Here is a 25,725-nt window from a genome sequence, read left to right as displayed (position 1 = left end):
TTTCCTGATCTGGGAAAGGGATAAAAAGATTAATGTGCCCCTACTGAAGAAATGGAAAGTTGGGTCTCTCAAGAGTTCTAAGTAATATGATCACTTCCACACATCTGGTGCTTAGCCTAGACTCTGGAAGGCTCATGTATGGAAATGAGTTGACTCCCAGACAATAGGATCCTGCTATCAGAGACAGTACAGAATAGTTTTAAATCTCTTCCTTCAGCAACAGATATAGACATGATAAAAGATATGGGTACAGTATTTGACTTCAATAGTAGTTGTGTTTTCCAGAATAACTTTGTGCTGGTGTCTGTCCATATGGGCAAAGTTCTATATTTTTAGTAAGAACACAGAATGCAGTTTTCAAAAGATTTATTTCAGATATTACATGGGCAGCTGTGGCACATAGCACATTGATGAAAGGCACAATTAACATGACCCAGTTAGGTTTTCAAATATAGCAGCAGGATTAATAACAAAATCTAGCTTTTCAAAGAAAGTTTACAGTAAATGGAAACTTTTTCCAATAAAAAGCACTGAAATCGCAGATTCCACCAGGGCAAGAACAGAAACACAACAGAGCAGACAGATGGGAGAAGAAAGCAGGACATATCTAATTATTTATAAACAGTAAGCTAGTTTCTTGTTCAATATTCAATCACTAAAATTTAATCTTTCCTAGGAAACATCTGTAAGCAAGAACTCAAACCAGCTAGCAGTCTTTATTCTATTAGCCACTGTTCAGGCCTACACATTCATAACAGCATGTTCAAACCTTGGCAAAGGGCCATAAATTCAAGTAAAGCACAAATCTGTTTCAGCCTTCTCAGAGAAGAAATGACTTATTTTGTCCTGTTTATTAGTATAGATGGCAGGGAGAAGAGAATGGACGTATTCAGCCTGCAACAAGCCATGAAAGTAACAGTAACCTTTTCCAGGACGGAAGGGAAGAAAAGCAGGTAGGTCCAAAAACTATTGGGAACACTTAGCACCAAAGTTATTTGAACACTTTTCCCATTTGCAGACATCTGAAATAACTATTTAATCATCTCTACGTAAGACACAGTCTTCTGTTTTAAAATGCAGGTTCACTAACATCAGTTGAGCTTGCAGTTAGTGGAATGTAAGATACTATAAAGCATTCAGTTACTCAAGTTAAATTTCAACACATCATAACTTTTCCAAGTCGCTATAACTGGGAGGGACAATTTGCTCTTTAACTTGCTTTATGGCAGGAAGTTAAACCTTGCTCCCAAAAGTGGAATCTCATTTTCTAGTAATGCAACAACCACACTATACTGTAGTTGGAAAGCAAGTTCAAGTTCTCTTTAGCTGCATTGTCAAAGTCTGTACTTATTGCTGAAGGATCAATCCTGCTCAGCGAAAATTAACAAAAGTAACAATCCTGCTCACCCAAAATTATGCACCATTATCCACTCTTCATTTAAATAAAAACTCCTGTAAGTCTTACTCTCTTTTTTTGGTAAAATTAAACCCTCTTCTAGTCTATCACTATAGAATGAAAATGATTATCCTTGATACCTTCTTGTGTATCTTTCAAATATTCTCAAAATGCATTCGGAGTCAACTCTCCAAAACCAACTGTTCCCACAACTCTAAATAATAGTACAGCTGTTCCTTTCTACCAGAGAAGGGACCAGGAAGGAAGCATAGCACAGGAATTAAATGTTTTACTGCTCTAAATATCAAGTTAATAGAAGCTTTTGGAACTGAGCATTGATACCTGATCTAAGCCTGCTCCAGAATATTTCTCACCTAATACTGCTGAAGCAACTTGCCTTCCTCCTTAAATTTGGCAACACGGATAACTGAGTTATGCCTTAATTGACAAATGTTTTCCCTAATTCCATTTAGCAATAGGTGAGCCTTTGGGGTGATTTTTGTCAGTACACCCAGAAGGTGGTGGCTGAGGGGAAAAAAAACAGAGTCAGGCCATTTGCAGCAAAATGTCAGACCAGCCTTCAATTCACAGCACCAGATTTTAACAAGTTATCATAATGTCTATTGGAGGAACAAGATGAGAACAATATAAAGCATTGAGCCAAGAAGAACTCACAGCCATGTCACTACTAACATTAGTGGAAACAGCAGTAGAATTCATTGTGTTGCTTGTAGAGCTTGTTCAGAGCAAAATAAAAGGTATGCTAGTCTCACAGATCCTCCTTGCATGATTAGTCCCCTTCCCTGTGTAAAACACACTTTAAAAAACATTTTGAAAGTTTTCACACCAAATAGAAAGATTTTAAAAAATTGATCTTAAGCATGTAAGTGCCTTTCTCCTTAGGCACAATGTTCAAGCTCAGCCTCTTACCCGATGCCTGCTTGCTTTCTCTCACATTCTCACTGTCCAGCCAAACACAGAGGGAAGTTAAGAGTTTAATCAAAGTTGCTCCATAAATATAAGATGGATCAACCATTCAAAATTTTTCAAAAGCAGGAACATTTCAGTCAATTCTGCAATTATCTTGAACAACTGGAAACCTGATCAGTATGTTACATAATATTATGTTTAAACCAAAACAAAAGAAAAATTAAAAAGACACAAAATTGTGGCACCTTAAAAATTAATTGCTATAAGTTAGTGTGAGCTTTTGTGGACTAGTTCACTTACTTTAATCTCCTTAATTTTTTATTTTCCTTTTCGTTTGGCTTGATATGCTAGCACAGACTAACATGGCTACCTCTTCTAAAATTACATGATATTATGTTGACTATTTCTTCAGAAATAAGCTCACAATAGGATGCAAAGGATGTAAAAAAAAACTAGTTGCATCCATATTGTTAGAAATAATTCTGATCCTTGAGAAAAGGCAAGACAATATTTTGGCAAAACTTACATCCAAGACACAGAAGGATTTAAGAGTTAATTAGCTAATGACACCAGCTACTGCCACTTAATAAACCTCATTTATCTGTGTAAATCGCAGATGTAAAGGTGAGGTTAAAGGTCATTATTTCCATATCTTGATTAGGGATCATTAGGGGAAATAATAATGATTTTATTAGCATTTACTATTGCATGTTTAGTGTGCTGCATGGCACAAAGTGCTTGAACAGCCCCTCTTCCAAGACTACTGACCAAGCAAAAGTGTCTCATTTTTTCTCTTGAAGTTCAAAAGACAACGAGTGTTTGGATCACACAACCTCTCTTGCTTAAGTCAGTTGGAGTGCAATGCCTGTAGCGGGAGCTGGACTCTTTTAAGGGAAAAAAAATCACTTCAACATTTAAAGACTCAACAGCCACTTTTTTGTAAGCTCAGCTGTGGTTACTGTGTACAATTTTCTATTATCATATCTAATAAAATGGTAAATTAAATCATTCCAAAGGACTGAACAGAGTTCATACAAAAGAGATGCAAAGCAAAATAAAATATAAACAGGCGGATGTTTCAGAACATTTTCTATCCAAAGGAGTAACTTGGCTGCATTTCATAAGATTTTACAAAGGTTTAAAAATATCAAAATTTCCCTTTAACGGGACATGAATCAATCCTAGATCACTGCAAATTTCAGGCATCATACTGAAGTACAAAATTCCTCAACATGCTAAAATTACATGTTGGGGGCTGTGAGGATTATGGGCAATGTTGTCCAAAGTCCTTCATCTCTTGCGTATGTCTTCGAACAGCATATCTTACACCTGGGGAGGGGGTATTCTGTCCAAGTCCCATTCATTTCAATTATGCTTGTGAAAGAGAACCTCTGAAATGATTATGTCCTTTGTATTGTACAAAAGTGCTTCATTCGCAAATTCAATTTTAAACCTTCTAGCCATGGCAGTACTGTATATATTACAAAATATGGTTACTTCATTATTAAAGCAAAATTAAGAGATAACTCAAGAAATAATGTCATTCATTAAAAAAAAAACTACATCAAGTTATTACCTGCATAAAAATATGTACTTTTCAAACCATTTAATAAATTAAACATCCCTAATGTTTTTGAATATATATCCCTGATAATCTATAAAAGAGGGTTTGCATTAGCAAAATAAATGGACTTCCAAAAAGTACCCCCTTCATAAAAGGTATTTAACAACTATATATATATATACATATAATATATATATATAATTTTTTAAGGAATGTAACAATATGTACAACTTTTATGTAGCATACCCTATCAAAGTTTGATAGGTTAAAGAGATTACTGTGATCCTTAGGCAGCAAAGTCATGTTCAAATAGCTAAACCATGGATCTAGATAAATAATACCAGCTAAAAATCATTTTCTGGGTTATCATAAACACTTCTTGCTGGATCAGTCTACAGTAGATTTCACAAGAGGTAGAGTTTCAGAGACAAATAAGTTGGAAGGTGCACGCTCGCATCCTCAGTCTATAGATTGTGGGAATTTGCAGAAAAGTTTCCAAGAGATGCAGATTTTCCCCTTCTGCTCCTTCCTCTTGACTACTCAGTTGGGGAGCTTTTTAATATGAATCTGAAATAGGAAGTTGAAAACAGTGATAGTTAAAATGGTTAATTAAAGCACTCTAATGTTTGAGGAAAATGTAGTTCCCTCATATTTCCTCCCACCCTCTTCCCTAACCTTATTTAACCGTATTTCCCCCAAGATCTAAGAACTATGTTTTGACCTGCTGTGTCAAAGGCCTTTCTTTGAACAAGGGCCTAGGGTCCAGCTCAAGACATTTTGTTATCCAAGGTGGAACAGTCACTGGTACCCCACAACTGCTCAACCAGAGTGTGCAGGGCCCAAAGGCAGGCAGATTATTCTGGCAAGTAAGGAAGAAAATCCCACAAGCAATTTTCCTCAACTCAGAGGGGAAAAAATATAACAACAACAATTTGTTCTCCTTTCAAGAGATCTGACATTTGGTCAGAGGCAGCAGTCCCATTCTACCCAATGATGGGGCAGACCTCCTTTTGAGATCTAGCCCAATACCCTGAGAGTGAACAGCAGAACTGGAATGTCACATTGGGCAGAAGCCACTGAGAGCAACAAGATAGGATCACACATGCGCTACCAAAGCAGCATGCAAATGTTGATCTATGCCGTGTTCTATATGTCGTATCAGGCAGCATTCACATGACCTCAGTTCATGACAAATGAGGCACCAAGTGGCACAGAACATCTTCAGATTCTGCATGCACACTGTGCCAGCACTGGGAACTCCATCCTAATAGAGCTACCAAACTGAGAGGCTAGAATACATGGGTACTTCCAGCTAAAATAGTCTGAGGATGTGATCACATGGAGAAATAGATCACAATTTGGACCACTTGTGGACCAGTGATCTATTTCCCAGCAGTCACATGAAAGACAGGGAAATGTGCTCCAGCCCAACCCCAATTTGTACCCAAGGTGGATCTTTTTGATCCATTAGTAGGGCTTTTACTTTCTAGAGTTTGACTGGAGTGGTCCCCTGACAGACGGAAGGGTCACTTTAAGGGAGATCACTCCTATTAAAACAATCCTCTCCAGTGTGATCAGGTCTATGCCTTTGAATCCATCTGTCACACCTTTAGTGAATAAATGGGGTTTATTGAAGTGCTGGTACATTGGGCCTACCCTACTTGAGATTAGGATTTAGACCACGATGTCACAAAACATTCCTAGGGGAAAAAAAGTTTTGAACTGAAGTGTTTCAAGGGCAGGCCAGTACTCTACTTCTATAAAGCACAAAGCATACCTCATTTAGAATTGCCCAGACAGATGAGTTCTGTATTACTAAAAGCCGGACAGCTGCAATTGGATTCAGACTGGGATCAACTGTTCCTTCTGCTATACCATTTTCAAATTTGCCTTCAAAAACAAAACAAAAAAATATTCTAAATGAACATGCTAAACAAACTGAACTCAACATTTACATGCTTTTTTTATTTCTAATTATTTTTTTTCTCCTTTGGGTTCTGCCTGATAAGACTACTCACACGTAGGTCTATTTCAATTTAGGATGGGGTTCACATCTCAGAAAACTACACAGGATTACTACCAGGGAAAATATAGGTGACCACTAAGTCAGTGGCCTGGAAATGTACATGCACCTGGTTTTTGACAGACTAGATATCTTTCTACTAGACTGAACTAGCAACTCTTCAAAAGATATTAAGTCAAAATATAAGTAAATAATCAATAAACCAGAACTTCTCGATGGCTGCAGAGCCAGAGGTTAGAAGTTGGATTCCCCACTTGTGCCTCCCTGACAGGGGATGGACTCAATGATTCTTAAGGGTCCCTTCCAGCTCGACAGCTCTAAGATGATAATGATAATGATGATTCATAACCAATAACCAAGTATATTTATTAAACCTATGTGTGTGTAAATTGATTCTAAATTGTCTCAGTGTCAGCGAAAAACAGTGTTCTTGTTTTTTTTATTCATCTGAAAAAAAATTGTATATACTCTCTTTCTGATTAGGACTTGGACTGGACTAGGTGCTTCAGTTATTGTGAGTTTATTATACTAATGATGCATTAAATACGGCAATGCGGAATTTTCTTCACACCTTATAGTTGCTGGAATCACCAAAATTCCCCTCATACAGGAAATTATACTGAAAAGATACTGACTGCACAAGTATGTGATCTGAGGAAAGATGGGAAGCACCACTTTTTAAAGAGTACGTCTTCCAGAATCCTACAGCCAGGAGGGTCACGGGTCATGCTGGCTATGAGGTCCTGAAAGATGGGCGTCTCAAAAAAGCAGCCTTTCCCGTGTCTGGATCTCAGACTGGCTCCTACGGTTATCACTTGAACTTTTGTAGGACACTGCTTGAGCACAGGTAGGTAGGTAGGATTGAGCATGAATTACACTAGAATCCTCCTTTCACACTTCTATAAAACCAAACAGTGTTATTGCCACTATGACCAACACCTCGCAGAGTTACCTATTCTGAAATACCCGTCTTCTAATCGCCTCTCTTTGGTTTCTTTGCTCAACACCAGCTCATCACTCTGAAAAACAAGATACAGAAATGTAAGCATCATTTCACAGAATGGTGTTGAAAGACAGATCAGAAAATAGTTCCTTGGTGATGTCCTTAAGTGCCTATTAGAAGCCTTCAAACAAGTTTGGCTTCTTCCCCAAGAGATCTCCTTTACAGGAGCAGGTTTTTGACATTTTGTGCCAATGTACCAGGAGGGTCAGTGTTCAGTAAGTGCTGGCACTGAGAAACATTTTAGAGTACATTTTAGGCACATTACTCAGTGCACAATCCTAATACAACAGAATAAACTGCTAGATGTGTTATCACCCATCCTTCAGTATCATCTTGCTTGTGTTACATCATCATGTTACATTGGCCTTGACTTAATATGAATGGTGGTGCCATATAAACTGGTCAGTCCTATTCCATGTCAGGACTTGACATTTATTATCACAGGCTGAACTCAAACAGCAAATATCTGTCTCTTCCTCTTGAGCAATCCAGCAAAAAAAAAAAATTCTTCCCAAGGGATCCATTCAAGCCACTGAGCACAGACAAGATTTGAGTCCATTTGAGTTTAACAAGATAGTTATCTTACATTCAGGTGAGCTCCAGGAGATACACATGTACAAAAGAGTAAAAGGAAACCAAAGGGGGCAATATATATCAGGGCGATGCTCTCTTAATTGGTGGAAGAGGGTTACAGCCTATGTTCATGAAAGTGAACTCAGCATGATTTCCTACCCCACTTATTACCTTCTGTCTCCATCACCTCTCGCCCAACCCCACCCCCAAACTGCATTTTAAACTATAAGCTGCTTTAGGCAGAGAATTGTGCTTCTGTTTGTTGCTTTATATATGCCATGCACCCAAAGAGGAAAGTACTAAACAGGAACTGACAGCAATCTGCAACACTGGTGCCTGACTGGAAACCCATGCATGACACCAATACTGTCTTGCGATTTATATCAATGCAACAATGGCACTCTTGTGTATTTAAGGGAGTGTCTGTACAGAAGGATTAGGATGGCGTATAGGATTAAGGACCCAAAATCAAACACAAGCTTTGCAGATTTAACCACCTGCATAGAAGTCCTAGTTTTGAAACCATTTTGGACAAATAGGTTTTTGCTGAATTAGTTTGTGTATGGGGCACACAATCCCTACTGTGAAGGAGAATATGCATGTGTGCACATGCACACACACATACACACACAATTCCTACTATAAAGGGTTCCTCTTTATAGCAGGAATTGTGTGCCCAGAAATCTAGCACACAAAAATGCCAAAATCCAGGAACACAAATAAGCAAATTCAATTAATGCATAATTATTCAGCTCCTCCCAGGTTGCTGGCTAAATCCAATGCTGCACTGGAAATTTTCTCCTCTCCTTTCAGCAGCTTTGCTACCTGAATCTCAGTTCAAAATAGTTTCCCAGTTGTCCAAAGGAGGCTTTGAAGCACACAGGGAGGGAAAAGGCAGCAGTGGAAAGAAGCACAACCCTGTCCTGCTATCACTGGATTCTGCCAATCCATCAGCAGAAGCCCACCACTGGATCTTGCCCCTTATCTCCCGCACCCCATGGGGGTGCTAGAGGAGGAACACAACATTTAAACAAGATTTGATACACGTTCTGATTATCAGCACCTCTTCCCTAGTTAGGTTTGGATCAAGATCTTCCACACAGAAGGGAGAAACCCACACCAAAACTGAGATGAAAATAAAGATGTACAGTCTATTCTTCCATCAATCTCTTACATCAACGTAAGTGCTTTTTCTTTTCTTTTTTTCAGTTTATGATTATGCAAAGCAGGAAGAAACACGGTTCTGTGTTCAAACCTTAAAAGGCAACACCTCCACTGTTGTATTGATGAATATATCCCCTGGGTGTTCAGGGTTTCCGCTATGGAACAGGAACCTATAAATGAAAACCAAGTACTGTATCAGTCATCGGTTAATAGTAATAATGTGCTGTCAATTCAGCGATGATGACCCTTTTCAGGGTTTTCCAGATATTGAACATTCTGAAGCGGTTTCCCATTCCCTTCTTCTGGGGGCATCCTGGGAGTGTGCAGCTTGCCCAGGGCCACCCAGGCTGGCTCTTCTGGAATGAGAAATTCCACCGTGGGAAATTGAACTCCCAGCCTCTAGCTCTGCATCCAGATACCTAAACCACTAAGTCACAGCACCACTTTTCAGTTAACAAAAAAACCCCTATAGCAAATCTTTACCAGAAGAAAAAGGAGGAGGAGAAGAAAATGAAAATAATTTTTAAAAGCTAGTCTCATTGCTTATACACTTTCCCATTATTCCTCTCCTTGGGGATGCAAACCTCCAGCTGCCAGGACCTTTTTTTTTTTTAAAGGCCCTTAGTCCTGCTGAGTTGATACACCCCCAATTTAACACCATGGTTTAACTTTACAGAATGAAAACTGGAAAAGGTTAAAGCAATCAATTAAAATTGGATGGCCTTATCCATTTCCAGCCTGCCTAGTATTCGAAAGGTGAGAAGGATAATAAATGGTGATCGTTTCTCTCAATAAGATTATCCAACAATAACTATCACAGGAGGAAAAGAATGGTTAGTTCATACCTTGCAACAACATGTTAATACCTCTAAAGTATTACAGGTAACCACTGCTCAAACAAATAAGCTTTACTATAACAGTCTCCTCAGAAGCACATAAAACAGAATGTGCCATTTACAAAAGTGACTTTATTACTAAATGTTGACATGGCCTGTTGCAAGGCAAATGGGACCAGAACAGAGAAAGAGAATTCGATGAAAACGACTACTGATGTTCCGCATGTTCTACCCTTTAGGCCAGCATTCAGAGAAACAATTTAAACATTTCAGAATCAAAGGAGGTATGAGCCAGAAGGACAACTGGATAAATATCTGCTACTCTTACAAAGAATTGTTTTGGCCATTCACCTAATGCTAGCCTGGTTCAGCCAAACCACCTTAAACCAGACCTCCCCAATTTGGGGCATATGCAGATTTGTTGGCATGCAAGCTGTGGATGATTGAGGTTGCAGTTCAAATATATCTGGAGAGTGATCAGCTGGGCTAAAGTGACCAAGCCACAGTCAGACTACTAAAAACAAACTGCAAGCCTGGCCTTCTCGTTCTCTCTGTCTCCACCTTTTCTCCTCTGAGGTTTCAAAGAGGTAGCCCTATCAACCAAACCAAAACAAGAGCAAAAAGAAAAACAAAAATATTGACTGACCAAAAAAGTAAATTATAATCCTCACATTGAAAGAAATTTACTATTCACAAAAGTGCCATGTCACTTGTTTTCCTCTTTGCTTTTTCATGTTTCTGTTTTTGGAGAGCTGTTTGTGTGTAGGTCTGTGCCCCTTCCCTACTCTTGCCCTGTAAAGTAGTGGTCCCCAACCTTGGGTCTCCAGATGTTCTTGGACTACAACTCCCAGAAGCCTTCACCACCACCCCTGCTGGTGCATCACATTCAAGTGGAGAGGACTGTGGGCAGGAAGCCTAACCGTCTGCTGAGTCTGCTGTCCAGGATGGGCAATTACGAAGTTTCTGATTGCCTTCCTTACACTTATTCATTGAGTCAGACATGGATTACACATGGCTTCCAGTAGGGGACATTCCTCTGCAGAAGGGTACACATAGCCACAATGCAAAAAGTTATACAAATATGGTTTGTACTCTAGATCACTGCTTCCCAGAACCCTTTACCAGTAGCTGTGCTGGCCAGGATTTCTGGGAGTTGAAGTCCAAGAACATCTGGAGGCCCAAGGTTGGGGACCACTGCTGTAAAGGGATAATTAATTCCTGTGATCTAGATGCTATACTATTTTTAATGGCTGCAATAACCATTTTCTACAGTCTTGTTTTATGTGCAAGTGTTTACTCCTACAGCTTGTATTTTTTTTATCATTCTATGTTTTTCCCCTATGCTTTTCTCTACACAGAGATCATACCTGTACATTCATAGACAGTTTATGAATGAACATGTTTCTGGTACTGTATTTCAATTGCTTAAGGTAAAAAATGTCAACAGCATTTCAAATTCATTAAATCCAGGCTAGGTATGACCTATGATCTGAACTAAAGATTCAGTCTGCTAGCAAAAACTTTGTGATTTTCCAGTGTTCCTGAACATGTAAACAGCATTCACAGATAATGGAATATCGGCTGTTTGGACAGTCAGCCTCCATGTGTGGTGGATGAGTGAAACTTGCAAACAGACTGTATGCTGTTTTAATGTGTTTTAACTTATGTAAGCCGCCCCGAGTAGACGTTGTCTAGAGGGGCGGGGTAAAAATCAAATAAATAAATAAATAAATAAATAAATAAATAAATAAATAAATAAATAAATAAATAAATAAATAAATAAATAAATAAATAAATAAAAACAGAGAAGAGCAGAGGAGAGAACTCTCCTTCCTCATGCATTTAAGTCCCACATATTAGAACACCTGAATAGGATTATTATGTTCTGCAGGGGAGCCAATATGGCATAATGGCCTAAAACATATTTCTAAAATTCAGGACTATGTTCAGTGTGAGACTAGCACAGTGAAAACAGCTCTGCTAACACAGTTATGCTGCATTTATGCATTGTTCAAGTGGTAGTGGATGTCACAGTATATGCATGTATAGAAAAAAAACATACTAGATCCCTCCTATGTACAGATTCTAGAGATGCAATTTCACCAGTGCAGGAAGGGGCAACCTTTATGGGGACATTTTCACCCCTCTGCACAAAGGCAGAAATTTAAAAAAATCAGAGTGCTATTATTATTCTAGCTTCATTTGAATATGTGGTTCAGCAGAATTTTTATTCTGCTATTAAAACAGAGCACTAACCTTTCTATATTGACAGGCTTGTCAAATTTAAATAGGATATAATCTCCAGCAACTGGTGTAACAGCCCAAAAAAAGTCTTCACCCATGTAGGCTTTTTCAAGAGCATGCCCTTGATAGACCTTTAAAGTTGTAGAAACCTCTGCAGGTGGATTCACATGAATTTTATGCAATAATGGTTTCAGGAAGTCTTTGTCCTGAAAAAAACAAAACATACCATATAATAATAATAATAATAATAATAATAATAATAATAATAATAATAATAATAATAATAATAATAATAATAATAATAATAATAATAATAATAATAATAATAATAATAATAATAATAATTTATTGTCATTGTAAGTATATACACATACAACGAAATTCACAATATCTGGAAATTCACAATTATCTGGAAATAATAAAAAGGAACAACTAGGAAAGACATGGTCACCAATGCATTTCAAGGAAATTTTAAATGCTTCTTAATAAAAAGATTTAGGGGCAGACTCAATTTACATAAACTGTAGAGCAAAGTTGTCCCAAACAGTTTTTATTAAAAATCATTCAAAGTATTTTGGGAACCAGACTGATGAGGCAGCCATTCATCCTTCATTCTGGAATTCTGGCTGATACTGAGCCTCTCTATTTACATTGTTAAGCCTCCCACGGACACAGATTAAACAAAATCAAACTCTGCAGTTTAAAAAGGATTTTATAACAAAACTCCAATAGAGTAAAACACAATTTTTAAAAGAGAAAAGAGGTGCATTCCTCTACTTTGTTCCAAGCATTTTCCAGTCTTTGTTTTATTACAGTAGTATCCTGGTAAGAATGGACTGTACTATTAAAGCTGTATACATATGAGACCGCTTTATATTACTGATCTATGCTGCTTAGATTCATGTGCTCAGAATAGCAATGGCTCTCCTGAGTCTCAATGGAGGTATTTTCCATCCATGTTCCATTAAATCTTTTAACTGGAGATGAAAGAGAACAATGATAAATGCTCCCATGCAAAGTATTTTATTTGTCCCTGAGAAGTATGGTTCCAACCAGGGCCTTCCCCAAATTAAGCACACTAAACACTAAGAAATATACATTTTCTACAAAGGACATCCATTTCCCCACAGGGACGATGCAAAATATGATATCTCATATTTAAGCAACTGAGCCTAACATGGTAAAAAATAAATAAACATGAGAACTTCTCAATACTCCACTGAATTTGGAGCAGCTGGCACGGTTACATGAAAGGCGAAACAAAAATCTACTTCTAAACTGAGGGAGGAAAGCCACAGTGGGACCCAGCACAACATTCATTTATGCAGTAATGTATTAAGTAGGAAAATCTGCCATAACATATCTGGGTTTGACAAAACAAAAAGTGAGAGCATTTGCATGTCGCACAAAAATTTAAAGGGATTCTGGCTTGTTGCAATAATAAACAAATATGAACAGATCAATAAACCGCTGAGTTTCCACCTGTGGATTGGTTTGTTTACTGGAACACACAAACTAGGAACTGTAGTTTATCTGTGCTCTAATAAGCTAGAGTCATAAGCCAACAAAAAACATGGTTTAACACTTTGGCTTATTGGGGGAATGATAAGCCAGTGTTCCTAGACTTTACATCAAACTCAACAGGTTATGGTTTGTCTCGCCACTCCCCTGTATGGGTGGAGCTACATAGAGCAATCAGCTTCTAAATAATGTCGGGATTCCTCCACAACTCTGTCTTATCATTTATACCACATCACTGACATTATACCAAATCCCATCTGATTTCAAAAGATAAGCTGGGTTGGACCTAATTAGTGTAGGGATAGGTGACCACTGGTATATCTGGGATTCTTAGATAAGACCAGGGAATAATCAAACCCTAGTGGGGATGTTGCCAGTCAGCACTTACAATATTGGGCTAGATGGACAGACAGTAAGACTTCGCTTCCTATGTGCCTATCATTATGTGTGACAGTGTTTTGTATAGTTACAATGTTAATGGTACCATGCATTTCACAAAACTTTCATTATACTGCACCAGGCTTTAAATACATAAAGACTCATACTATGAAAAAAAACTGTATTTTTAATACTTACAGTGAGTTTTTGAATCTTTCCTGCTAGAGAGGAGTGTAGGCCCACATGCTGGAAAAGGGAAGGTCTGAAGCGTATTCTGAGATTTGATTTCTGCCGATCACAATGTTTCTTAAAAGAAAAATATGGCCAGAAAAGCTTGTAAGTACTATAAAACATTTATGCATCATTATTTATGCATGACTTAAAAACAGTTTATCTAAGAGCCATTTCCTGCACTGCTGATGCTAACCTTCAACATCCAGGCAGTTCTGTTTGGCAGACATGATGCTGTATTTTAAGATGAAAAGAAAACATACTATCACTTGAAGAAAAAAAATCTGAAATGAAACTGCAGGCAAAATATATTTTCCATGTCTAGATTTTGGATTTTCCATTTGCAGCATCACACTGTTTTTTAAGGAAGCCAAGGACTCTCACTGAAGAAAAAGAAACCAATAAAAGAGTCTGTATAGTTCTTGTAACAGTTTGGTTTGAAAACTCGAGATAGGGGAACTCCACATTTTTAATATATTCGCGAAGGCTTTCACGGCCGGGATCTAATGGTTGCTGTGGGTTTTTCGGGCTCTTTGGCCGTGTTCTGAAGGTTGTTCTTCCTAACGTTTCGCCAGTCTCTGTGGCCGGCATCTTCAGAGGACAGCATTTTTACTTTAATATATCTAACTGCTGTGTAACTCTATAGGCTAAAATCCAGTAGTATGTCACAACTACAGTATCAAAAAGCTTACATCAATGTTGACTCACTAAAAGCCAACTAATTCAATAGGCCTACTTTAGTTGCAAATTACTACTGGATTTCAGGCATATTGTAGTTATCAGTGTTGTGAATTTTAACCTATTCTCAACTTCTTAATGTATTTTTTCTTTTTCCACCTTCAAAAACTCCCCCAGGTTTCTACATTCTGCAAAATGTCATCATATCAGGATCTCAATTCTCTTTGATTGGAAAGAGCTGGATAAGAACACTCTTTGTTCTATTAGTACGAGATGCCTTCAAAAAGATACCTGAACAATAATTTCAATCGGGTTTTGTTTTAAAGACAATAAAGTAAACTGCAAGAGTACCCTGTGATAACAATCACTTTTTTCCCCTCCCGGTGCAATGTTTTCCATTCAGGTATCATGGAAAGTATTCGTCAGAAACAATAAATACAACTTACAGCATCTTTCTCAGGGTTGCAGACTTTCACCCAAAGAATGTGATCCAAGAGCCAGTCGATAGGTTTCTCTTTATAAAACATAAATATGAACTCTACAATGAGTGTAATGTCTGGAGACTGGAACATTTTACCTGTAAAAAATATGATGTTTTATCAGCAATCATTTAGAATGTTATCAGTGTAGATTAGACTACCGAGACAGCCAGGTTATTTTGATACCTGGAGCAGAAAACCTGGTAAACCCTTCTCCCTGCTTCCTGGTAGTGCAACAGTACATAATTTCAAATTTTAGCAATTTACCTAATTTTTAAAAAGTTAACAATTTCCTGCTCTTACATGACAATCTGCTCCTAAGTTTGCTCTCTCACTGTCCTACTAGTAAAGCTCTGTCTACTCACAAAGTTGCCCAGTTCACGTCAATTGAAGGGACCATCTCCATGAAGCAAAAAGGTAAGCTTATGGCTCTGTCCATTTCTGTCAAGTGACCAAGGACTTCACATATGTACATGAACTCAGATCAAACCAAAGTGCATGCCATTCATGAGGTATGAGGAAAATTACACTGCAGTACAAAAGGCCCAGGGTCTATTTCTGCTTTCTTTTAAAAAAAATCATCTACACCATGTTTTTGACAGAGGCAGGAAAGATCACTGCTTTGTATCAAGGGTAATCCATATGAAATAGTGTAAATGACTGAAAGACAGTCAGACCATGTAGGTAAACCATGTAGGATGGGGAGTCCAAGGAGAAGGCGGTTTGAGGTAAAAATGTTGATTGAAGAGGAGAAGCAACTCACACAGGAGATCAAAGAAAGAAGTTGTTGATTGTAAATTGAAGTGTGTAATTGGTAATCAGCAAGTACTTAATAGCACAAAGGCCTAATAATCGTTCTCTTTCTTCCCTAGAACCTTTCAGCACAGTGGGGGGGGGGGGAATTGAGAGGGGAGGCGAAGGAGAGGAGCATTGCCTCATGGGAGATCATACAATAAAATTGTTACTTTTAGCTCTAGAATCTTTGGAGATTGTTGGCGCAGGCGCGGACAATACCCATATGTGTGCATTCACAGAGGCAACGATGAAGAACTTTATTTTTTCAGCAGCTGGATTCTGTCTCAAAAGCCACAATCTACACATAATCCTTTGCCATATGAAATTCTATTGGAAATTTTAAAATATCAGTTTTTGTGGGTTATCACTTTCAGAACACAAGGTGGTGCTTTTCCTTCCCCTTTTCAAATTTTCTGAAAGCAGTTTCTTACCAATGAACCCCAGCTGAGAAAACTCGAGAATCATCCAATCTTCAGAGGACAACTGAAGTGCAAAATTTTTTATTGTGCTGAAGTAATTCTGCTTGACAACGATGTCATCCTCAAGCTAACGGAACCAAGCAGCAAGATCAATGAAACATAAAAAAGAAATGAATTGAAGGAGAGAGAAAAAAGAAAAGATTTTCTAACTGAAAAAACACATTTAAATCTCTCTTATGGACCTCAAGTGCAACCGCTGTAAAGACATTTCCAAACCATACATAAGAAGGGCAATTTTTCTCTTTGAGAAATTTATTCTGCAATCTTATATTCCCAGGTTATGTGTCAGTACACAAACTGAATCCACTGAGCTCTCAAAGAAAACTTTTGTGTAAGTATGTGTAAAATCAATCTGCTTATTCAATAATTACGTTCTTTTTAGAAAAAGAAAAGAATAAGCCCTTCATTGACTCATTGTAAATGAATAAGATAGTTTATTGCTAGTGTATATAATACCATAGTACTGTATTTTGAATTGTACAGTATTGAGCTTTTGTCTGTCTGTTTTGTTTTGCTCTCTTGGTTCTGTTTTGCTCATTTTAAACTCTTTTTTTCTTTTTAGTGTAATTTAAGTTTATATTGTTATGTTAAGCATGCAAAAACAAAAACAAAAGGAAAAAGAAAAGCACAACTGGTTATATTAAGCTGTCTTGACTTCTGGATGCCATGCATTTTTAGTGCTCAGAAGTAAATAGCCCATCAACTAGGCCATGTGTTATACTAATTAGATGTAATAATCAACCTCAGTTTAATCTTTCCTGTCTCCTCCATGATGTTCTGTTCCACTGCTTCAATGTGGAGCAGATTCTGGGTTTCTCGAGAGGCTGTGCCAGTGGACTACAAACTCTGGCAGTTTCTGCCAGGCTGGGAAATCCTCAAGTACTGTACACCTTTGAAAATAATGCGCATCTGTTGCTGGGGATCAACATCACTCAGCACCAAAGAAATTCAGCATCAGAACACTGGCTATCCGATGATGAATTGCCCACAACAACGTGTGCAATTCCTGTGCTCTGTTTCAGCTGACAACAGTCAACAAAAATAATAAAACTTCATGATAGAGTCTGACTCCGTACAGTCGTAAAGTGAGAGATACTATCAATTTAACACAATACTAATATTGATCCTTATTTCCAAAGTGCCAATTCAAGGTTGTATGAACATGCTGTATGCTTTTATTACTATCGCAATAATGGTAGGAACCCCATTCAGGACTGTATCATTAAGAGCTTCTCATGGAAGACTGCATTTTTAAAAACAAAATGTTGAAATTAATAAGATTAAAAAGAAGGATATTGTGGGGGTTTTAATTGTAAAAAAATGCACTTCTAAAGGATATTATCTGGGATATGAAATGACCTTTCAAAAAGCTATATTTATTGAAGGAGAGAATATACCTTCTCCAGCCTATAAAAACTCTAGCCCTTTCTTCCTGCAAGCCCTTCCTTTATGTGAGGACAGTATGTTTCATACCTAGTGTTATAAAGGGCAGGTCACTGCAGAAATTCTGCATTAGGAAAAATACAGCAGGAGCATGCTTTGAGTGTCTATCTGAAGATACCTCATACACCAGAGACCTCAAATTCTAGATGAACTGATTCAGCCTGGAATATTATTTTCTGAGCAAATTCAGAGAGGATAATTACTAATCATAATGACTGTATATTGCGGCTAAGATTAAAGGCATTATGCCTCTTAAAACCACTATGCCTTGGTACTAAAAGGGGTACTAATATTGAGGAGTATGAGTAAATGGGGCCAATTGCCTGTTTTGCTCAGGGACTTCCCACAGACATTTGGATGGCTACAGAATGGTGGACTACATGGGCTTTTGGTCTGACCCAGCATTGCTCTTCTTACATTCTCTCCTATTGTCAAGCCATCACTGGGAATTGGAATCTCTCCACAGATTATTGCATTGCTTTCCCCTTCCCTAAATTCCCCCTGCAATAACAATCAGGTCCTGTATAAAGCTGTTCAAGTCTTAACTGAAAGCCCAAATGTACTTTGATGAGGCCCAAAAAGAACTGCACTATTCCATAATTGTTACAACGTTTTGCCTTCAAACTTCACTCAAGCAAGAAAATGACACAGCTGTTTGATTTTACAGGAGCAAATTAGCTTCAATGAATTAGTGCCAGCTATTTAAGAGTGTGTGAAACTAAGCATGTGCATCTCCCTCTTTTTAACTGTAGCCTTATTGCAAGCCATATGGGGCTAGCTAAGGTCTATTTACCAAGTATGACCTTGACAATCACAGATGCTTTTGAAATGATAAACAGAGTCTTGGCTTTGCAGTTACAAGTCTGGAAGGGAGCTTTTCCCCTTCCATTAAAAATCATGTACATAATGCATTTGTAGTTATTAAATAAAATTTCTAAAACTCAGCAACAAAATCAATTAGCTTCATATATTTTTCCTTTTAAAAAAAATACCTACCGTATTTTTTTATTATTACAGTGGTGCCTCACTTAATGAGCGCTTCGTTTAACGATGAATTCGCTTAGCAATGACTTTTTCTGAGCATTTTTGCGCTCTGTTTAACAATGGTCCCTATGGGCGATTTTCGCTTAGCGATGTTGGGACCATGCTTCGCATAACGATTAAATTTTTGGGTCCCCTGTTTTGCTTAACAATGGTTTAAACAGCCTCATGTTTGCTGTTTTTTAAATGTTATAAAGTTAAAGTTTACTGTTTAAAATGTTTGAAATCATAAAGTCCACTTAATAAACCCTTTGTTAACCAAATTTGACTTTGTTCTGACTCTTTTTTAATTTGTTGTTGAATTTTTCCCCCCATTGAGATGCACTGAATAGGTTTCAATGCATTTCAATTGGGGAACTGTGTTTCGCTTAGCGATGTTTCCTATGGCGATTTTCGCTTAAGGACGGCAATTCGTTCCTATTGGAACGGATTATCCGGTTTTCAATGCATTTCAATGGGAAACCGCATTTCGCTTAGCGATGTTTTCACTTAGCGATGAATTTTTTGGAACCAATTAAAATCGTTAAGCGAGGCACCACTGTATTTAAAAGGGGCCCCAAGGAGACAGAAATTTAAATATAGAAAACCACATATGGGATCATAGCAAACAAATATAATGAAAAACAAATCCAAAACAGGAGAAAAATCATATTTAAACAGCAGTACAATTACAGTTAATGTTACTGAAATAACAAGCAGAAGAAAAAAAGTTATAATGCCTCATTTAGAACTACATTAAGGAGCCAACTTGTCTAGTGAAGAAATTCGTCAGCCAGGGTGTTGCTCTGAAAAGTTCTTGTACCAAATTCCTGTCAACCTAAAGTTTGTGGTAGCTAGAGTCACATTCTCTAGGAACAAGTGCAACTGGGGCACCAATTGACTCTGAATACAGACAGTCTTTGCATCATCTGACTTTGCAAGAGCAAGGCTGCGTTCAAAGGCTATCCTCGCCTCAGCTGCAAACATTATCATCCAAAGGGAGTGCACTTCTACCCAGAATATATACCTTGTTCCAGATTAGGTTATCTACTGGCAATGCTACTTTCTTGTCTAGACTGCATGCCAGCTTGTTTATCCACATCCAGTCCATCTCTCCTTGGCTGGAAGGAGCCAGGCATCATCAGTATGATTATGAGATGCAACTCTAGAACCCCTCACAGAGTGGTTTCATTCATATGTTAAAAACAGAGAAGACCAAAAGCAGTACATGAACCAATGGCTAAATTATAGTCCCCATTACTACCACCTCAGAACATTCAGCTCAACAGGACTAGAATGACCACTGACCGCTCTATGTTCCATACTGGCCAAAGGTCCCAAAAACGTAACACTGTCCATCTAATCAAATGGAGCTGAGAAATCCATCATGACCAGCAAGGACATATTAGTCCTGTACAGTTCCCAGTGTATAGTACTGGTCACAGCTGTTTCGGGCCCCAAACTGGGCTAAATCCTGTCTGTGTGTATGCAGTTATGCAGCAGTCCTAGATTGCCTGTGATTTTTAAAAACCCATCTATATGCCACATTGTGTATGGTAGCTGCCATTTATTACACCTAAATCACAATTACAGTTCAGGCAGATCAGTGAGTAAGGTATCTGGCTGCAGAGACAGACACCAGGAGATGAATTCCCCCCCAATGCCTCCAGGGAGAAAAGCCAGCCTGTGGGAAAGATGCACATTCCCAAAGCACCCCAAGAAGAAGGGAATGGGAAACCACTCTGAATTTTCTACCTCGAAAACCTGCAAATGGTCACCATAAATCAGAATTGACTTGACAGAACACAATGATTAATATTAAGTAAGAAATAAATTATATAACTCTTATGTCATGCTCATTCTCATGAGTTCTTGGCCATTCTTTGGATGTATCCGTTTTACCACTCAAAAATAACAGACTACATACCTGAATGTAGTAAATACCCTTTTTCTGTGCATACATCATAAGAAAACAATAATCCAGATTTTGCTTTGTCCGCCATCTGAAAATTACACACAGTGAGAGAGCATTCAAGACTGAATCATTTGGTAGATGCAAGACATACAGTAAGAGAATAAAATAAGTGGATCCCGATGACAAATGTGTGTGTGTGAGGGGGCAGAAGATTATTCTGACTCTTGCAGCCATACCCAGGTGGGTAATGACAACAGAAGCAGTAGGAGCTCCCCAGGGATTTCTCTGTCAGCCAGTTCCCTGGTGCTCCTGGGGAGGCTAACACCAAGAAGCCATTAGGGGTTCCCCAGCATCCTCACTTCCCATCAGTCGCCAGAGGAAAGCCAGCTACTCTGTGCAATGTTGAAGGTAACGTTCCTGAGCAGCATGAGGGGAAAGGACATGGGCAACCTTTGCCAAGGGCAGTTTTGAAGAGAAGCAGGGGGATTCATCCAACCAGTATTAGTCACCTTCTAACATTATTATGAAACCAAAGCTCATTTGACACAACAGATTTCATTGGGGGGGAAAGGGTACCGACACTTACTATATTCTGCACATTGTGAGAAATGGCAATGGGAAGTGTGATGAGGAAAGGAAGAGTTAGCAAGAACTGACAATGTAGGCCTTTCCCTCATTGAAGCACTTCCTCCAGTGGAAAAAGACCTCCCTGTTTGCAGAAGTCCCCACTGAATCCAGCCACAGTGCAAAACAACAGAACATATGTGTTCACAGACATTCCATTCGGGTCTAGTTTGCTTCAGTCTAGGAGGTTTTGCCCTTACATCCCACTGGGTTTTCTGTGTGGTGCGATCCTTCCACATAAAATCCTGAAACTATGAGGGTCATTTATGTATTTATTTTTTAAAAGTCGCTAGCTTAAAAATTGTAGGGATAGGAGTTGCAACCTACTTTTTCACAGCTTGTATTTAACTTGAAATATTTAGAAACATTTCTGCCATTCAGGTGTTATTTAGGAGAACAGTATCTTCAACAGTAGCAACTAAAACTTAAAACTCTTTAAAAGCCAAGTAAAAACATGGATGTTTATTCAGGCCTTCCCTCCAGTCAATACTTGATTCTCTCTTCTCATTTCTCTTTAATTTATTTTTACTCTATTTTCTTGGTTTCCACATTTTCATTTGTAGATTTATGTAACTATGTGTTTTTATTAGTGTTTAGTCGTTTAGTCGTGTCCGACTCTTCGTGACCCCATGGACCAGAGCACGCCAGGCCCTCCTGTCTTCTACTGCCTCCCGGAGTTGTGTCAGGTTCATGTTGGTTGCTTCGCAGACACTGTCCAGCCATCTCATCCTCGGTCGTCCCCTTCTCCTCTTGCCATCACACTTTCCCAACATCAGGGTCTTTTCCAGGGAGTCTTTTCTTCTCATGAGATGGCCAAAGTACTGGAGCCTCAGCTTCAGGATCTGTCCTTCCAGTGAGCACTCAGGGTTGATTTCCTTTAGAACTGATAGGTTTGTTCTCCTTGCAGTCCAGGGGATTCTCAAGAGCCTCCTCCAGCACCACAATTCAAAGGCATCAATTCTTCGGCGGTCTGCTTTCTTTATGGTCCAGCTCTCACTTCCATACATCACGACAGGAAAAACCATAGCTTTGACTATTCGGACTTTTGTTGGCAAGGTGATGTCTCTGCTTTTCAAGATGCTGTCCAGATTTGTCATCGCTTTCCTCCCAAGAAGAAGGCGCCTTTTAATTTCAGGGCTGCTGTCTCCATCTGCAGTGATCATGGAGCCCAGGAAGATAAAATTTGACACTGCCTCCATATCTTCCCCTTCTATTTCCCAGGAGGTGATGGGACCAGTGGCCATGATCTTAGTTTTTTTGATGTTGAGTTTCAGACCGTTTTTTGCACTCTCCTCTTTCACTCTCATTACAAGGTTCTTTAATTCCTCCTCACTTTCTGCCATCAGAGTGGTATCATCTGCATATCGGAGGTTGTTGATATTTCTTCCGGCAATCTTAATTCCGCTTGGGTTTCTTCCAGTCCAGCCTTCCGCATGATGTATTCTGCATATAAGTTAAATAAGCTGGGGGACAATATACAGCCTTGCCGTACTCCTTTCCCAATTTTGAACCACTCAGTTGTTCCATGACCAGTTCTAACTGTTGCTTCCTGTCCCACATATAGGTTTCTCAGGAGACAGATAAAGTGGTCAGGCACTCCCATTTCTTTAAGAACTTGCCATAGTTTGCTGTGGTCCACACAGTCAAAGGCTTTCGCATAGTCAATGAAGCAGAAGTAGATATTTTTCTGGAACTCTCTGGCTTTCTCCATAATCCAGCGCAAGTTAGCAATTTGGTCTCGAGTTCCTCTGCCTCTTCGGAATCCAGCTTGTACTTCTGGGAGTTCTCGGTCCACATACTGCTGAAGCCTACCTTGTAGGATTTTGAGCATAACCTTGCTAGCGTGCGAAATGAGTGCAATTGTACGGTAGTTGGAGCATTCTTTGGCACTGCCTTTCTTTGGGATTGGGATGTAGACTGATCTTTTCCAATCCTCTGGCCACTGTTGAGTTTTCCAAACTTGCTGGCATATTGAATGTAGCACCTTAACAGCATCATCTTTCAAGATTTTAAATAGTTCAACTGGAATGCCATCACCTCCACTGGCCTTGTTGTTAGCAAGGCTTTCTAAGGCCCACTTGACTTCGCTCTCCAGGATGTCTGGCTCAAGGTCAGCAACTACATTGTCTGGGTTGTCCGGGATATCCACATCTTTCTGATATAATTCCTCTGTGTATTCTTGCCACCTCTTCTTGACGTCTTCTGCTTCTGTTAGGTCCCTCCCATTTTTGTCTTTTATCATGTTCATCTTTGCGCAAAATGTTCCTCTAATATGTCCAATTTTCCTGAACAGATCTCTGGTCTTTCCTTTTCTGTTATCGTCCTCTATTTCTTTGCATTGTTCATTTAAGAAGGCCCTCTTGTCTCTCCTTGCTATTCTTTGGAAGTCTGAATTCAAGTTTCTGTAACTTTCCCTATCTCCCTTGCATTTTGCTTCCCTTCTCCTCTCTGCTATTTCTAAGGCCTCGTTGGACAGCCACTTTGCTTTCTTGCATTTCCTTTTCTTTGGGATGGTTTTCGTTGCTGCCTCCTGGACAATGTTACGAGCCTCTATCCAAAGTTCTTCAGGCACTCTCTCCACCAAATCTAGTTCCTTAAATCTGTTCTTTACTTCCACTGTGTATTCATAAGGGATTTGGTTTAGATTATACCTGAGTGGCCCAGTGGTTTTTCCTAATCTCTTCAGTCTAAGCTTGAATTTTGCTATGAGAAGCTGATGATCAGAACCGCAGTCAGCTCCAGGTCTTGTTTTTGCTGACTGTATAGAGCTTCTCCATCTTTGGCTGCAGAGAATATAATCAATCTGATTTCGATATTGCCCATCTGGTGATTTCCATGTATAGAGTCGCCTCTTGTGTTGTTGGAAAAGAGTGTTTGTGATGACCAGCTTATTCTCTTGACAAAACTCTATTAGCCTTTGTCCTGCTTCGTTCTGAACTCCAAGGCCAAACTTCCCTGTTGTTCCTTTTATCTCTTGGCTCCCTACTTTAGCATTCCAGTCCCCTAGAATGAGAAGAACATCTTTCTTTGGTGTCAGTTCTAGAAGGTGTTGTAAATCTTCATAGAATTGTTCAATTTCAGTCTCCTCAGCAATGCTGGTTGGTGCATAAACTTGGATTATTGTGATGTTGAATGGTCTGCCTTGGATTCGTATTGACATCATTCTATCATTTTTGAGATTGTATCCCATTACAGCTTTTCCCACTCTTTTGTTGACTATGAGGGCTACTCCATTCCTTCTACGGGATTCTTGTCCACAATAGTAGATATGATAATCATCTGAGCTGAATTCGCCCATTCCTGTCCATTTTAGTTCACTGATGCCCAGGATGTCGATGTTTATTCTTGCCATCTCCTGTTTGACCACCTCCAGCTTCCCAATGTTCATAGATCTTACATTCCAGGTTCCTATGCAGTATTTTTCTTTGCAGCATTGGATTTTCCTTTCACTTCCAGGCACGTCCACAGCTGAGCGTCCTTTCGGCTTTGGCCCAACCACTTCATTAGCTCTGGAGCTACTTGTACTTGTCCTCCGCTCTTCCTCAGTAGCATGTTGGACGCCTTCCGACCTGAGGGGCCCATCTTCCAGCGTCATATCTTTTAGCCTTTTGTTTCTGATCATGGGGCGTTCTTGGCAAAGATACTGGAGTGGCTTGCCATTTCCTACTCCAGGTGGATTGCGTTTAGTCGGAACTCTCCACTATGTCCTGTCCGTCTTGGGTGTCCCTGCACGGCATAGCCCATAGTTTCTCTGAGTTACTCAAGCCCCTTCGCCACGACAAGGCAGCAATCCATGAAGAAGGTTTTTATTAATTGTTTGTATTATATTGGAAGCCGCTCAGAGCGGTCACATAGACCAGATGGGCGGGATACAAATCAAATCAAATCAAATCAAATCAAATCAAATCAAATCAAATCAAATCAAATCAAATCAAATCAAATCAAATCAAATAAATAAATAAATAAATAAATAAACAAAACAAAACAAAACAAAACAAAACAAAACAAAACAAAACAAATCTGTGGCTCCAGTTCCACCCGGTAGTAACACTACAACAGACCAATTGCCAGGAGTTGACAGATTACTAACAGCAGTCAACCCCTGCTATTCATTACAATGCAAACTACCAACAAAAACTTAAACATTTAAATAACTAAATAAGAAGATGTACTGAATAATGTCTCAAGTCTCACATGTTTCCTATGTCAAAAGTTCTTGTTTGAGTTTATTCAAGGGCTCAGGAAGCTCTTCCTGAAGAACAGTGTGCACAAAATATGCAACATGTGAACTAACCTTGTCTGTGAACATATCACATTCAAGTTATCACACCAATGCTGGCTGATGGATTCTGGGAGTTGTAGTTCGAAAACGTAACTTCTCTAAGCTCTAGGTTCAGCATTCATTCTCTCCACCTAACACAGCAAAAGA

At 38.9% G+C, this 25,725-nt stretch overlaps 1 protein-coding gene and 1 long non-coding RNA gene across 3 annotated transcripts in view; one reads left to right on the top strand and one right to left on the bottom strand.

Annotated features, from left to right (window-relative positions):
* Nucleotides 1-349: 349 nt before the first annotated feature.
* The window catches only part of MGAT4A (alpha-1,3-mannosyl-glycoprotein 4-beta-N-acetylglucosaminyltransferase A), a 71,176-nt gene continuing 45,800 nt past the window's right edge, over nucleotides 350-25,725 (bottom strand). The window contains exons 8-16 of one of the 2 annotated variants that reach the window (XM_020805596.3): nucleotides 20,685-20,760; nucleotides 16,247-16,361; nucleotides 14,988-15,118; nucleotides 13,831-13,938; nucleotides 11,746-11,939; nucleotides 8,745-8,823; nucleotides 6,866-6,932; nucleotides 5,668-5,780; nucleotides 350-4,457 (exon numbers count right to left, since the gene is read on the bottom strand). In XM_020805596.3, the coding sequence (XP_020661255.2) occupies nucleotides 4,431-4,457; nucleotides 5,668-5,780; nucleotides 6,866-6,932; nucleotides 8,745-8,823; nucleotides 11,746-11,939; nucleotides 13,831-13,938; nucleotides 14,988-15,118; nucleotides 16,247-16,361; nucleotides 20,685-20,760 (910 nt within the window). In that variant the 3' untranslated portion in view covers nucleotides 350-4,430. Of the gene's footprint in view, nucleotides 4,458-5,667; nucleotides 5,781-6,865; nucleotides 6,933-8,663; nucleotides 8,824-11,745; nucleotides 11,940-13,830; nucleotides 13,939-14,987; nucleotides 15,119-16,246; nucleotides 16,362-20,684; nucleotides 20,761-25,725 lie in introns of both variants that reach the window. The other variant, XR_012085246.2, reaches the window with a different exon arrangement.
* LOC144588143 (uncharacterized) lies at nucleotides 17,596-25,318 on the top strand. The gene is made up of 2 exons (XR_013543501.1): nucleotides 17,596-21,875; nucleotides 25,099-25,318. It is a non-coding gene; the product is annotated as an uncharacterized LOC144588143 (long non-coding RNA).

The sequence above is a fragment of the Pogona vitticeps genome, chromosome 3, assembly GCF_051106095.1.
Source record: "Pogona vitticeps strain Pit_001003342236 chromosome 3, PviZW2.1, whole genome shotgun sequence".
Lineage (NCBI taxonomy): Eukaryota > Metazoa > Chordata > Lepidosauria > Squamata > Agamidae > Pogona > Pogona vitticeps.
Note: the sequence above shows the minus strand (reverse complement) of the source record. Positions and strands in the feature narration are given on the sequence as shown.